Genomic DNA, 15,458 nt, shown 5'->3' on the forward strand with positions numbered 1-15,458 from the left:
CCAGAACCTTGCGAGGGAGGAAGGGCTGCTATGTAACATCACGCTGCAAATGCACAGCTAAGGTTCAGAGAAGTAAAGTACTCCACGGAAGGTTGTGTAGAATGGAATGATGCTCACCAAGCATTCTGTTTGTTCTGTTTCTTGGCTCCCTTACTTAGTTGATGTCACGTAGTTGGTGCCCGTGACTCGTGTTTCTGGATGAAGGAGGTCAGCCCTAATGTGTGCTTCTCCAGTCTCATCCCTTCTGTGGCATCCACTAGTCCTCTGGGTGATAGAGCCTCGGCCAGCTGTGGGGAAGGGTGACTGGTACAGTCCCTCTACCTACTCCAGTGACAGGCTGAGGAGTGGGTTGGTGGAAGTAGCTCTTGCCACACACCTCCCAGTACCTGAGTTCATATCCTTAGGCCCCAGAGGCCAGGAGCTGTGGTGGGCTTCTGTTATCTAAAAACCTATAGCAAGAACAGGTGGAAGGCAAGGACTGACCTGCAAGTTGTCCTCTGACTTCTACACACTGCTCTGGGCAAGGCATGCACACTCACCCTCATATATATGAACATGTGTTTACACACTTTTATTTTAGGCTTCCATGTGGTTGATTCACAAGCCCTTATTTTTAGTTCATTTACTTCCATAAGCCATCTTTCCTTCATTCCCCACCCCTATCTCAATTAGACCTGTTACCTCCTCCTGCTTGCTTATCCCATGTGTTCTGATATCCTATAGTTTAAAATAATGTAGTGTGGGCTGGAGATACGGTTTAGCGGTTAAGGACCTAAGGACTCAGATTTGATTCTCCAGAACCCACATAAGCCAGATGCACAAGGTGGTGCATGTGTCTGAAGTTCATTTGTGGTGGGGTGGAGACCCAGGTATGTCCATTCCCTATCTCAAATAAATAAAAGTATTTAAAATGTACTTTATTTCAGTATAGCACTTAAGTACTAAAATACTACTTTAAAATTTCTTTATTATTATTTGCAAGCAGAGAGAGAGAAAATGGGTATGTCAGATTCTCTTGCTGTTGCAAGCAAATTCTATGTGCATGTGCCACTTTGTGAATCTGGCTTTATGTGGGTAGTGAGGAATCGAATTCAGGTCATCAGGTTTTGCAACCTTTTAACTACTGAGCCATCTCTCCAGGCCAAATGCTTTGATTTTTACATTTTGGTGTAGTTAACTCTATTACTAAGTACTTTGCACAAGGTATTTCCTGGCTTATTAAGCAAACTTGACTCCTTGCTGTCAGTAAACATTTGAGTCAAATGCTTACTGCACATAGTTTGGGCAATTTTTTTTTAGTTGGTTGTGATGCTATGGTTACACAGGCTTTACACAGGGCATATTTCTTCATCAGTTTTCTGTTGCATGTTTTGAGTTTTAGCTCTCCTAGGAATTAATTCAAATGCAAATAACAGAAAATCTCACAAATAATGGTGGCTTACACCAAAAAAGGGCTGCTAGCCTACATAAAAGATGCTGATGCTTAACCATCATGGCCACACAGACCACACTGCTCTTTCTCCTGTACCTAACTCAGAACTGCCCTTGCTTTCTAGAGGAATCCCACCCAGAGTAAAACTGACTCCTGGAACTCCCCCCTGACAGTGGAATTAATGCAAAATTGGCAACAGGAGGGGGGGGAACTCATGCATGTGGGAATTAAACACTACTAACTAACCAATGGGTCAAAGGAACACAAGGGAGATTAGGAAAAACCTTGAGGTTTATGAAAGAATGGTGCCACACCAAAATTTGTAGGAAGCAGTTGTAACAAGTGTTTAGAGAGGAAGTCAATGAGCTGAGAAACCAGTGAAACACACCCAGTTGGCTCTGAAGGGATCAGTAATATTGACAAGCCTTTAGCTAGACTGGTAGGGACAAAAAAGACATAAAAGATTACTAGAATGTTGCCCACAGCTTTTTCTGTCTGGTTAATGACAGCTTAATCAGAATGGAGAACCATCCCTAAGCTTGCTGAAGGACAGAGCTGTCAGGAAACAACCCCTGGGTGAGTGGCTTTGCTTTAGTGTGGGCTCTAAACTAGAACATAACTCAGGATCCAAATGGAGCAAAGCGGTTATTTCTGGGATTTTAGTTCTTACATTATTAGAACAAGTTAGGGGTGCTAAAACCTATGATGTAGACAAGAACATTTTATTTGAGCCCAGAGCAATCTACGAACTGGACAGCCCTCAGAATGGGAAGAGGCTGAGTGATTTGTGCAACATGCGTAGTACTGATGGAAGCGACTAGAGAAAGCAAAACAAAGTAATGGGGTGGTCATTTCAAAGTTACTTTGTAAAAATTAAATGGGGGATTCCTTAGGCTGGCTGTCTGAGGACAACTCCTATCTCCCTCCCCTGGTTTTTCAGAAAGTTATACAACTAAGTTTTAGATTGGTGTAGAACTAATCTGCTAGGCACTCATCTTGGTTTGATATTTTTGAGGCCTATGCAGGAGCTGGGTCCAAGTCCATGGCCCCTATAAATATATGACAGACCCCAAGATGGTGAGCTGGAACTTACTATATGTGAAGTTATAAGTTGTTCTTTATGTTTCTTTTCAGGGAGTTGTTGAAATCCAGCAATGCTATGGATTAGTCTACTTTTCTAAACATTTCAGGATGTTGCCTTACAAGAACTCTTTTTTTTGTACGTGCATGTAATCCACTAGATGGCACTACACTAACATACAATGTAAGAAACAACTGGGCCCTGTAGCAGCCAATTTACTTTGTTTATGTAAGAAATTATTTTTTTCCCCTAGTTAGCCTGCAAATAGTTAAGACTAAATACATATCTCACGTTGTACAATTGACTAAAATCATTGTTTTGCTTTTACTTTTAAGACCTTCAACTGGCTCAGACTTACCCACACATCAAGGGTATATTTTTTTAAGACTAGTTCTCTCTCTAACCAGGCTGGTTTTTAACTTGTGAAAATCCATCTGCCCCAGCTTCCCAAGTGCTGGATTACAGGTATGAGCCAACATGGGGTCATGGTAATCTCTTGTGATACTAACCGTATCTACAGAATACCTAGTCTGTTGTTTGATGCTCCATGCCCTAGCAAATCGACACAGGAAACTAGCCAGGAAACCCTTCCACTTGTCTTCAAGCATTGACATCCCTACATGAGTGTGTACCCAAGTGCTAAGTGCCTAATGACAATGAGCCTTAGGTATGTGCTACCCTATGCTAACCCCAGTGATAGCAAATGTGCTTTTACCTGTAGACCTTCCATGGTGTATGACTCATGCTTTACTTTCCCTGGGCCTCTCTGGTGTGGCAGGAAAACAGAAGGTGGATGAATCTTCTTGATGCCCAATGCAGTCATCTTTGAAGACTTTCAGGGAATGAAGCAACAGATGATCATTGCCACCTGGGGCCATGAGCAGGTCTTCCATCACCAAGAATCAAGAGGTAGCCTTGGAGAACATTGTGTAACATCCCTGTTTGAGGTTCAGGTGACACCTTCTTCCAGGCCCTGAAGCTTTCTTGTGATGAAAGTATGAAGGCTTTCAAGCAGCGGAATCTGGCTAGGTTAGATAAGATATGTAACTGTGGGCCTGTAGCCACAGTGTGCTTCCTTCTGTGGCAAGGTAGCCCCTTCTGAGAAAATAAGAGATGGGGTAGTGGACAGCACCCAGATGGAAACATCCCTTGGACAGCCTTCTTGGATGTCTTAACTTCATTCTTCAGTCTTCATTAAAGAGAATGATGTCACCTCCTAGTTGAAAAGAGTTTAAACATATCTTGGAACACTTGCTCAGTGTTTCTGTTCTTTTTCTGGGATTACATCATACTGCTTCCTAGGATTCTGTCTGTTAGAATTTATTCACACAAATCATTTGGCCACAACCTAACACTCATCTGTTAATCATAGAATTATCCAGGTCAGAGCCAGACCTGTGGAAGATGCTCACAGGTTGTCTAATACAACAGGGAAAAATCATGCTAGGCTTGGGGATTCAGGAGGAGGCATAGTACTATTCATAATGAATTATAATTGTTTTAAACTTGCCTATTAGATTATATAAAACAAGACATAAAAGCATGAAGGATGGTGATACAAATTTCCATGAAGTCTGCCAACTCCAAGAATAAACAGAAAGAGCTTACTGTATTAATAACCTTTCTCATTGTTATAACCAAATATCTGACAAGAAGCTTCTTGAAGGAAAAGTTTATTTTGACCTACAGTTCCAGAAGATACAATCATGGGAGAGGAGGAATGACAGCAGAAGTAGGAGGTTGGCTGGTCACATCTGAGGTTGGGAAATAGAGAGCAAATAGGAAGTGGGCCTGAGCTCTAAAACCTCAAGTCCTATCCTAGTGATCCTACCTGTCTCACATTACCCAGTCTCAGCAGTCATCTGAAACTATGGAGCTAGGCATCATGAACCCCTTAATCTTGCATCTGTCATGCCATTGTAGTATGGAGCCTGGCCCCCTTGGACCAAGGCTATAGTGTACCTCAGAAGCTGAATCTGTGAAAACACTGTCCTAGGCTGGTTTTGATCAGAGAATCCCTTCGGCAGCATTCTCTCTTCAGGCTTTCTTCTTTCAAAAGAATTTGCATCCTTACCAAGTTTGATCCTTCAATAGGTAGGGCCTTTGCCTTTAGGGCACCTTTTGTATTGTCCCAGTGCAGAGCATAAGGTTTCTCTTTAGCTGCTTTTGCTGTAAGCTCCTTTGGGAAACTAAAGCTTCTCACATTCCTTGCTAAACTTCATACTTTTCTGCTTCACTTGGTTCTGTGTGTCTCACTGTAGATCTGAATAACTGCAGTCAGATGTCACCATGACAAAGCATGAATGCTGTCTTGTCTTGGCATTTCCTCTGCCAAATAAATTAGGCCATTTCATTTGAATTCAGCCAAACTCAAATTCTCAGGACATGGGCATAATTCAGCCAGATTCCTTGCCAGAAATAGGACATAAATGGCCTGTAGCCCAAGATTCTGATTGAATCTTGCTTCCCTCTGAAACTTCATGAGCCAGGCCTCTGGTATTTGTATTTCTTTTAGCACTGTGGTCTTCCAAATTCCCACCAGAATGTTCCATTAAAAGCTCTCCTTACAGGGCTGGAGAGATGGCTTAGCGGTTAAGCGCTTGCCTGTGAAGCCTAAGGACCCCGGTTTGAGGCTTGGTTCCCCAGGTCCCATGTTAGCCAGATGCACAAGGGGGCGCACGCATCTGGAGTTCGTTTGCAGAGGCTGGAAGCCCTGGCGTGCCCATTCCCTCTCTCTCCTCTATCTGTCTTTCTCTCTGTGTCTGTCGCTCTCAAATTAAAAAAAAAAAAAAAAAAAAAAGCTCTCCTTACAGTATTTCTAGGGCTTTTTTTGTTTTTGTTGTTGTTTTTCAGAGCTCTGAACTCTTCCAAAATTCCTCCCACAAACTAGTTCTCAGTGGCTGTTGAACCTCATGACCAAGCTTATCATAGCAATGATCCTACTCCTGGTACCAACTTTCAATATTCGTTATTTTTCTTGTTGCTGTAATCAAATATCCTATAACCAGCAAATTATGGGCACGGGGGGGGGGGTGGGGGGGCTTATTTCACTTACAGTTCCAGGAGACCCAGCCCGCCATGTAGGGAAGGCATGGTAGCGGGTATGAGAGGCTGGTTGGTTACATTGCAGACCCAGGCAGGAAGCGGACAGTAAACAAGAAGTGGAGCTGGCCTGTGAAACCTCAGCGCCCACCCTCAAGGGCTCAGTTCCTCTAGCAAGGCTCTGCCTCATAAGGGTTTTACAACCTTCCCAAACAGCACCACCAGTGGGAGCAAGTGACCACACACACAAGCCAATAGGGGATATTGCACATTCCAACTTACAAAGTCAAAAGACTTTCTTCTGCAAAAGCATGGAGGTTTTCATGTACACGAACTTGTGTGCCCACATGCATGTGGCATGCTGTCGTAGCTGCAGGAGGCACCCAGATACTGTCTAAATGTACCAGGTTCACTTCTGCAGTACTTTTTTCTTAGTGCATATAGGATAGGTTTGAAATGTGCATGTTTATCTTTTATACGAGTTAAGAGTTACCTCTGCTATGTAACTTCCCTTTGCTTAGGGTGTCTTAAATTGCATATGGTTTTTTACAGATGTCAGATTTACCACGTTTTTCTTTTAGGTCTTGGCTTTTCAGTATTCATTTAAAACATTGTCCTATGATAGTTATTATGCACTACATTTTATTGGAGGTTAGAAAATGTTGCCTTTTCATATTTAACTTTTCAAATAATCTAGAAGTTGGAAGACAATGTAAGGTGTCATTTTATCTTTCCTCACATAGTAAGAGACTTTGGCTCAAACAAGAATAGTAATGAAACAAGACACCTTACTTTCTAATCTGGCCACTGCAGGCAAGTGCATGGAGAGATACGAGGGCAGATAAAGCAATACAAACACACACACACACACACACACACACACGCACGCGAAAAGAAAACTAGAGAAAAGAACCTTGTTGGGATTTTGATTACAACTGTGTATCAGTTAGAAGTCTTGAAAATTGATCCCTTGATTTTTTCAATAATATATTTATAATTTTCTCTTAAATCTCTTTTCTGTTGTTAGATTTATTGTTACATTAATTTTTTGGCATGTGTATCTTTGTGTGGCATATGCATGTGTGTATGTATATTTGTATGTGTGGGCACACATGTTTGTACACATGTATAGCAATTACTTTCTCGTCGCTGGGACTAACCACCCCACCAGAGGCAGCTGGTGGAAGGAGATGACTTGTTTCCATCTTACAGTTCCATTGTGGGAAGGAAAGCATGGCAGCCGGGTGTATCCCATCCCCACATCAGCAGGGGGATGTAGAGAAAGAGTGAACTGGGTGTGTCTAGCAAGCCTGGGCTAGAACACTCCTCTAGCAAGGCTCCACCCAAAACCTCCCAAAGGAACCACAACCTTCTCAAACAGCTCCACCAACTGGGGGTAAGTATTCAAACACATAAGGCTATGGGGCACATTCCACGTTCAAACCACCACAGTGAGTGCATGTGTGCATGTATGTGTGTGTGTGTGTGTGTGTGTGTGTGTGCGTGGAGGCCAGGGGTCAATGCCAGGTGTTTCCCTCTGTTGCTGTACATCTTAGTTATTGAGAGAGTATCTTTCGCTGAATCCAGAGCCCCCCAGCTTGCCTTGGGGATCCACTTGTCTCCACCTCCTGAATTATGGTATGGGATTACAGGCCCACAATGACAAGTCCAGCATTTTCATGGGTTCTGGGGATCTGATCTCAGTTTCTCGTGCTCGTGTGGGGAGCACTTTATTCACTGAGCCATCTCCTTGGCCCACTTTTCTCTTTTTGTTACTATGCTAGGTGATGTTTTCATAATCTGATTTTCTAGTTTATTTTTTTCTTTTTGTTTTGAGTCAGGATCTTGGTAGATAGCCTAGACTGGCCTCAAATTCAGGCCCTTCCTGACTGAGCTTTTAGAGTGCTAGGATTAGTGGTGTCTGCCACCACACCCAGCTCCAAATTGCATTTAAAAAAAATGCTTGTCTTAAATGTGCACTATTGAGGATGCTTTTGAGTGTAGATCCTTCTAGAATTGTTTCTTTTTTTTATGACAGAGAGGGAGAGGGAAGCGGTGTGCCAGGGCCTCCAGCTGCTGCAACCAAACTACAGACGCGTGCGCCACCTTGTGTGCATTCATGACCTTGCACACGAGTCACCTTGTGTGTCTGCCTTATGTGGGATCTGGGGAGTCAAACCTGGATACTTAGGCTTCACAGGCAAGCATCTTAGCCCTCTCTCCAGCACCTTTTAGGCTTTTTTTTTTTTTTTTTTTTTTTTTTTTGGTTTTTCAAGGTAGCGTCTCACTCTAGCCCAGGCTGACCTGGAGTTCACTATGTAGTCTCAGGTGACCTTGAACTCTCAGTGATCCTCCTACCTCTGCCTCCCGAGTGCTGGGATTAAAGGTGTGTGCCACCACACTTGGCTCCTTTCAGGATTTTTAACTACACAACTGTATAAACTACACAAACTTGTTTCTTCATTTATAATATTTATATCAAATGTATTCCTTTTTACACTAGCTTGGAACTTTAGTGTAATGTCATAAAGACATGATGGTGGCAAGTACTTTTTGTTCCTAATATTAAAGGGAGTTTTAAAAATATTATATTTATTTATTAAGAGAGAGAGGGGGGGGCAGATAGAGGAGTGGGTGTGCCAGGGCCTCTGGCCACTGCATGTGCCACCTGTGCGTCTGGTTTACATGGGTACTGGGGAATCAAACTTGGGTCCTAAGGCTTCACAGGCAAGTACCTTAACCACTACGCAATCTCCCCAGCCCAAAGGGGAGTTTTTATAATATCACATTTAATGGTGGAATTTTGTAAACATTGACTCAAGAGTGTTCACTTCCAGCCACGATGTGAGAAGGAGGATTGGTCTTAACCCGCTAGAAGGCTGGGCAAGGAACATGAAATCACTTTCACACATGGACAATAGGCAGTGCATGGTTGTGAGGAAAAGGGCTATGCATGAAACCAGCCATGTGATTGCCCTGGCCTTCTGCCCGAAGTCAACAACTGACAATACAGATTCTAGCAGACGCTCTTGAGTTGAGGAGATGGAGGGTGATCCAAAGATGGGAGCCCGGGGCAGGTTAAGTGATCTGAAATGCCTACGAAATAACTCCAAGTCCTGAGGCTGTCTAATTCAGAGTAGGGAGATGTTGGAGTGACTCTTCAGAGCCTAGAATGACTGTCATGTAGGACAGAGGTTGGTTCTGCATGGCCACAGCAGGCAGAGTTTGAATGGTTGGATGGGAATGAAAGAAGATTTTGGCTGAATCTCAAGAAATGCTTTTTGGCCACTGTGGTTGGTGAGGCTGGAGGGGACTTTCCTGGTGATGGTGGCTGGCTGAAAGAATGGGACAAACATGTGGTTTATTGCTGATTATTCCTGCAGTGGGCAAGGACCTAAGCAAAATTCCAGCCAGAGAACCCTTTCATTCTTTAGTCCCCCCACCCCCCGTGGGTTGGTTTTTGCGGCTTCACTCTCAAAGCCACTAACACAAAATGATGGGTTTAAAAGCATGGTGAGAGTTCTTGAGTAGACAGGGTCTTAAAATAGTTACTGTAGTTTCCTCCAAATACCATATCTACTTAAGATTTTAATGTGATTTCTCACCTTTTCTTGAAGGAAGAGAGTCACATGTGTGTCTTTGTGCCCCAATAATAAAGCAGAAATTCATGGATGATGCCACATGTTTCCTTAAATTCTGAGTGAACATGTAGTGGTTTGGACTGAGGAAAGTTGGCAAATGTTGTTACTCTTCTTCCTGTACTCTGGCAGACATCACTAGTCAACTATAGAGCTCTTTTTTACTGGGGCCATTCTTTGCCATGGGCTTCTTTGTAAAATGCTAAGTAATCATATCTGAATAATTAGTGTTGATGGCATCTAACATTCTGCATGAACACTTGGGATTCTATAAGGCTCAGTTACAACCTGTCTGGTCATACTCTGAGAAGTCCAGCTGTCACCTGCTTTCCAGGGGGAGGAGCTCTGTGGGCATTACTGGGCCACTGAACACTTGGAATGTTTTCTGGATAATGCAGACTAAAAGCTCTAGCTTGGACATGATGCTGATGCAGTGGTTGCAACCAGATGAGACAGAATTGGGATCCAATCACATCTCTGAAACCTTTTCTTTTTTTTTAGAGGTAGGGTCTCACTCCAGCCCAGGCTGACCTGGAATTTACTATGTAGTCTCAGGATGGCCTTGAACTCACTGCTATCCTGCTACCTTTGCCTCCTGAGTGCTGGAATTAAAGGCGTGCACCACCATGCCTGGCTGAAACCTTTTATTTTATTGCTTTTGTATATTCTAGTATCATATTGCTCCCACCTTCTGATTCACAGGGTCCTCCCTGAGAGTGTGGGGACATTCTTCCAGATGAAGCATTATCTTCAGCCTAATTTATGGTAGGGCAAAAGAGAAAAGACATAAAACTCAGCTCAGAGTTCACAGTCTGTCTCTGCCACTCACTGGCTATGTAGCCATTGGCACATTTCCTAACCTCACAGGATCAGGCTTCCACCTCTCTATAGTAGGGATGGAAACATCTACCTTGAACAGTTTTGGAGAGTGAATGAGACAGCCAAGGTAATGTATAAAACACACAGTGGCTGTGAAAAAGGGCCATCACATACGTTGTGTTGACTGCGTGTCCTTTGCTGCTCTCAGTGTTTAATTCATTTAATGCCCAAAACAATTCTACTAAGTACATGCTATAAACACCACTTTCCTTTGATCAGATTAGGAAACTGAGGCACGGAGAGGGTAATTCCGCTCAGGGAAGAACATACTTGTTAGGAAGTCTGGCCTGTGTGTTCATCTGCTCTGCTGAGTACCTCCTAGAGGCTAGCACCATGACCTTGTTTGACCATTGACACATATTTATTGGTTACTTGCTCACAACAGGAAACTCTTAGAAGCCAAATGTTGTGGTACATGCCTATAATCCTAGCACTTGGGAGGCAGAGGCAGGAGGATCTGGAGTTTGAGGGCAGCGTGGGCTATATAGTGGGAATCTGTCTCCAAACACCACCACCATCAAATACAGACAAGCTGTGTTAAATGCTGGGAAGGTCACAGATAGAGTCATGTCCTACATATATGCCATTATCATCAATGATGGGATTATATAGACTATATGTATTACAATGGTCCTATATGATTATATTGTGTTGCAATTCAAAGGTGACATTCACACAGTAAGGAATTAATCATCTAATGACACATTTCTCAGAGCATATCTCCATTGCTCAGCCACACAGCTATATTAGTAAGGATGTTTAGTGTTGAACTACTGAGGATATGAAATTGAGTAGAACACAAGCTAAGTTCACAGAAAAGTTATCAGTGGGAGATGGCAGGAAGGACTAAGGGATAAATCCAAATAGTGATGGAGCATCTTGTGGAAATGATTGACAGTCATTATCTGGCTAGGAATGTCTGTGAGTAAATTGTTAAAAAGGCTATCTCCTTAAAAAAAAAAAAAAGTGATCTCCTCTGAGTTTGTTGAGAACTGATTCACCAGGTCTCAGTCAATCACATGGACAGGTACCACTGAGGGTCCAACCTGCACAGGTGAAGCTTGTGCTGCACAGGTGGCTGAGAGACGAAGCTTGTGCTGTTCTCTTGGGATGCCCTACTGTGGTCATCAGCTCACATCACAGTCCATGGGCCTTCTCTGGAATTTTATGTCCTGACCTTCATTGCAGCCTACCGAGTGTATTTATAAGGTCTGGCTATTGCTTCAAATGTAATGTCTCTGAAACCAAACTCACTGTCACATTGTGAACAATTTCTGGAAGTTTTGTGTATTCTAAATTTATATGTTGAGGTCTTAACCCCCAGTACATAAGAATGTGACTCTATTTTGAGATAAGGTCTTTGAAGAGGTAGTAATGGTAGAAATGAAGTCATGGAGAGAACACCAATCCAATGTGACATGCATCTACAGGAAGAGATTTGAAAGACACAAAAGACTACATGAAGATAGAGAGAGGAGATGACCATTGACAAGCCAAGAGAGGTTGGTGCCCCGCTGACACTTTGATCTCAGGTTTCCAGTCCCCAGAAGTGCGAGAAATTAATTCCTGTTGAGTCCAGTCTATACTACTTACTATGATCTAGCAAACTAATAGTCTAATCATCTTCATCCCAACTCTCACACCCAGAAGCCAAATCCCTTGGATAGCCTTCATGACAATCATCAACATTTCTCCTTTTTTTCTGCCATTGCTGTCTGACTGTGCACTGCTGTAGGTGACTTTGACCCAGTCTGAGACTTGAATTCATCTTGCTCACAACTCAGCTGTCTACTCAGGAAACAAGGAGAGATCTGTGTGTGTGTGTGTGTGTGTGTGTGTGTGTGTGTATTGTGGAACATATGATAGCTGGGCTTTAGGATAATTAACTATGCCAACCCCTTGATACGGTGTGCAGAGACTTCTATTTTATTATCTGACTTCATAGGTTCTGGTTCTGCACAAAGCAAAAATACTTTCTAAAAATACTCTTATTCTCACTGTTTTTTAAAATTTATTATTTTGTTTCTTTCAAAATTTTATTTATTTATGTGCAAGGAGAGAGAGAGAGAGATAAGAGAAACAGACACAGAGAGGATGGGCACACCAGGGCCTCTAGCCACTGCAAATGAACTCCAGACACATGTGCCACTTGCTTATATGGGTACTGGGGAATTGAATCTTGGTCCTTTGGCTTTGCAGGCAAATGCCTTAACCACTAAGCCATCTCTCCAGCACGCCCCACTCTTTCTTGAATCCAAAGTGTCTAGCTGACACTTCAGCCTGAAATACTCTCTCATTGCTCATATCTCAGTCTCCCACACACACTTATCTGCTTCCTTTATTTATTATTTTTATGTATTTGTTTATTTATTTATTTATTTTTTTTTTTACTGTAAAATTTACTTTTTATTGAAAAGTCACCTTGCACTCACACTAGCTGTTTTCTGTTCTGCCACACATTAATGTTAAAGATTAAATTACTGTTTACATGCAAGTAGTGTGTTTTCCCCATGTGGGAACACTGATTATAAAAAGTATGACATACCACATGAATTAAGTTTCTTTTTTTTAATTGAAACCTAACAAATTGTCTAGTTACATTTCCCCACAAAACCACAGACTGGGTAATAACTAAGTCTCTACGCAACATATTCAAAGCTGTGATTAAAAGTTAAAAAAAATCCACCCCCCAAAAAATAATAAGGAAAGAAAAACCAAACCCCAGTCCTCAGGTTCAACAAAGAGAACCCAGCTGCACACGAGCTAATCAAGAGCAGTGTTCTGCTTGGCTCAGGAGGCTGGAGACATCCTAACAACTCCAGTCAGAGCATTAACTTCAAGTTGCCTGCTTCCAGTTTCCAACTCTTGAATAAAGATCCTAGTTTTCCTATTGCAAAACCCCTCTCATAAGTTGTTTTATTTACAATGGCAACTCTGAAAAATTCACTGAAGTTAACTGGACAATAAACCAGGCAGAAATCGCTTTACAAAAAACAGGAAAAGCCCAAGATGTCACTCTCTCCAGAGAACCCGTAGCTCAGTTTTATTGAGAGTAAAGAAAGACAACTTCCGCTCACACTTGAAGGAACTCCTCCTTTGACTTGGAATCTGTACTCAAACTACACATGCAAGGACGACACTATTATGCTAATACAATTGATTTGCTGCTGCATTTCCCTACTGTGTGTCTAATATTAACATCATAAACAGAGCAGTGCAACTAGTATTTGGAACAATCCTTATAGTGTTACAGTGTCAGGCACAACCTTTTTTTTAAATTTAATTTTTAATTTATTTATTTGAGAGTGATAGACACAGAGAGAAAGACAGATAGAGGGAGAGAGAGAGAATGGGTGCGCCAGGGCTTCCAGCCTCTGCAAACGAACTCCAGACACGTGCGCCCCCTTGCGCATCTGGCTAACGTGGGACCTGGGGAACCGAGCCTCGAACCGGGGTCCTTAGGCTTCTCAGGCAAGCGCTTAACTGCTAAGCCACCTCTCCAGCCCAGGCACAACCTTTTATTTCTCTTCGCACCACTGGTTCTCTTTGCGCACCTGGGCCTCTTCCTCTTCCGTAAAGTCATTTTCGATATTGAAGGTCTTGCGGATCTCCTCAGGAGTCTTCCCCTTAATCATATTGGCAACAGTCTTGCATGTAACATCCAGCAAACCCTTGATGTCTAAGTAGTTTGCAGCCAGAATAAGTTCAAAAAGTGTTCCTTGGTCAACTTTCAGGAATTCTTGGTCCCACACAGGGATATCATCAGTCCGCTTCTCTTTGTTCTCGTCATCCTCAGGAGGAGGAGGGTCGTCCTTATGGTGGGTGCACCACTGAATGACCTTTTTTAGTATTGCTGCATTAACATTTGGTAGGGGAACTGGGTCATCATCTCCTTCATCATCCATTCCCAAATCTTCCAACATGGTTTTGATGGTCACAGACTGCTTGGCAATTTCTACATCAGCTTCAAATATCTCTCCATCAGAACTTTGCAACTTAATTGAAGGCATGGTGTTGGGGTCAGCACCGTGGGCCGGAGGCCGACAGGAACGGCGAGGCGTCCGCGCACGGGAGAAAAAGACGGGCGACAAGGCCCTATTTTTTTTTTTTTCTTTTTTGAGGTAGGGTCTCACTCTAGCTCAGGCTGACCTGGAATTCACTATGTAGTCTCAGGGTGGCCTCGAACTCACAGCAATCCTCCCACCTCTGCCTCCCAAGTGCTGGGATTAAAGGTGTGTGCCACCACACCCGGAGCTGCTTCCTTTATTTTTTAATTTTTATTTTTTGAGATAGAGTCTCACTCTAGCCCAGACGGACCTAGAATTCACTATGTAGTTTCAGGGTGGCCTTGAAATAATGGCGATCCTCCTACCTCTGCCTCCCAAGTGCTGGGATTAAAGGCATGTACCAGCAAACCCGGCCTTTCTGCTTTCTGAGTGGAGGGACCATTCCCCTTTGCAGGGTAATTCCTCCCCAATGCCTGGCCTGGTGCTTCATTCCCATGAAGACTTATCTACGCCATCTCCATGGACACACACTGAGGTGAACATTGCCGTGGAAACTGAGAGAAGATTCTTCTAGCTTTCAAGGGTGTCTTTGCTGCTGTATTGATGGTCCATATCAACTTTAGTCTAGTCCCTCTGCTTCTAAATGACTGATCTGAGGTCAATGGTACAGCCCTTGCATGTTGACAGAAAAATGGTCTTGGTGGCGTGTAGAGGCTGTCTTTCCCTCAGTGTTGTGATCTTCTAGGAGGCCCTGTGCTTTGATTTCAATATGAATTATATCTACCCTTCCTAGACTCTTGTATGGAAGGCTTGTTGCCCAGCTGGTAGCGGCAGAAACTTTAGGAGGTAGGACCTAGCTGAAGGAAGTAGGTCACTGAAGGTGGGTCTCAGGGGATACCTTGCCTTTGGCCCCTTCCTGTCTCTTTGCTTCCTGTGCCCCATGAGACAGCAGCCTCTGCTACATGCTCCTGCCAGAGTTTGTGTCTTACGAGGGCTCAGTGGAGCCAAGGACCCTGGATAGAAACCATGAACCCAGATAATCCTTCCTTCACCTATGTTATTTCTATCAGGTATTCAATCAGAGCAACAATGTGGTGGTTTGATTCAGGTGTCCGCCATAAACTCAGGTGTTCTGAATGCTAGGTTCCCAACCGATGGGGATTTGGGAATTAACACCTCCTGGAGCCAGTGCATTGTTGGCGGCAGGCTTATGGGTGTTATAGTCAGTTTCCCCTTGCCAGTGGTTGGCACATTCTCCTGTTCCCGTCATCCTCCGCATGTGGGCCACAGGGTGATGTCCACCCTCTGCTCATACCATTGTTTCCCCTGCCATCGCAGAGCTGCCCCTTGAGCCTATAAGCCAAAATAAACCTCTTTCT

The 15,458-nt window shown here is 43.3% G+C and overlaps 1 protein-coding gene across 1 annotated transcript; it reads right to left on the reverse strand.

Moving 5' to 3' along the window:
• Window positions 1-13,213: 13,213 nt before the first annotated feature.
• LOC123453744 (S-phase kinase-associated protein 1-like) lies at window positions 13,214-14,082 on the reverse strand. Its single transcript, XM_045131573.1, has 2 exons — window positions 13,588-14,082; window positions 13,214-13,338 (listed from the first exon to the last, which is right to left on the reverse strand). Exon 1 carries the CDS (start codon window positions 14,080-14,082, stop codon window positions 13,591-13,593), a length of 492 nt encoding a protein of 163 aa, XP_044987508.1. The 3' UTR covers window positions 13,214-13,338; window positions 13,588-13,590.
• Between the last annotated feature and the right edge of the window lie 1,376 nt (window positions 14,083-15,458).

Source organism: Jaculus jaculus, chromosome 12, assembly GCF_020740685.1.
Source record: "Jaculus jaculus isolate mJacJac1 chromosome 12, mJacJac1.mat.Y.cur, whole genome shotgun sequence".
Taxonomy (NCBI): Eukaryota; Metazoa; Chordata; class Mammalia; order Rodentia; family Dipodidae; genus Jaculus; species Jaculus jaculus.

Excerpts from the sequence above, each read along its gene's own strand:
- LOC123453744 (XM_045131573.1), bottom strand. The coding sequence starts at position 14,082 with ATGCCTTCAATTAAGTTGCAAAGTTCTGATGGAGAGATATTTGAAGCT.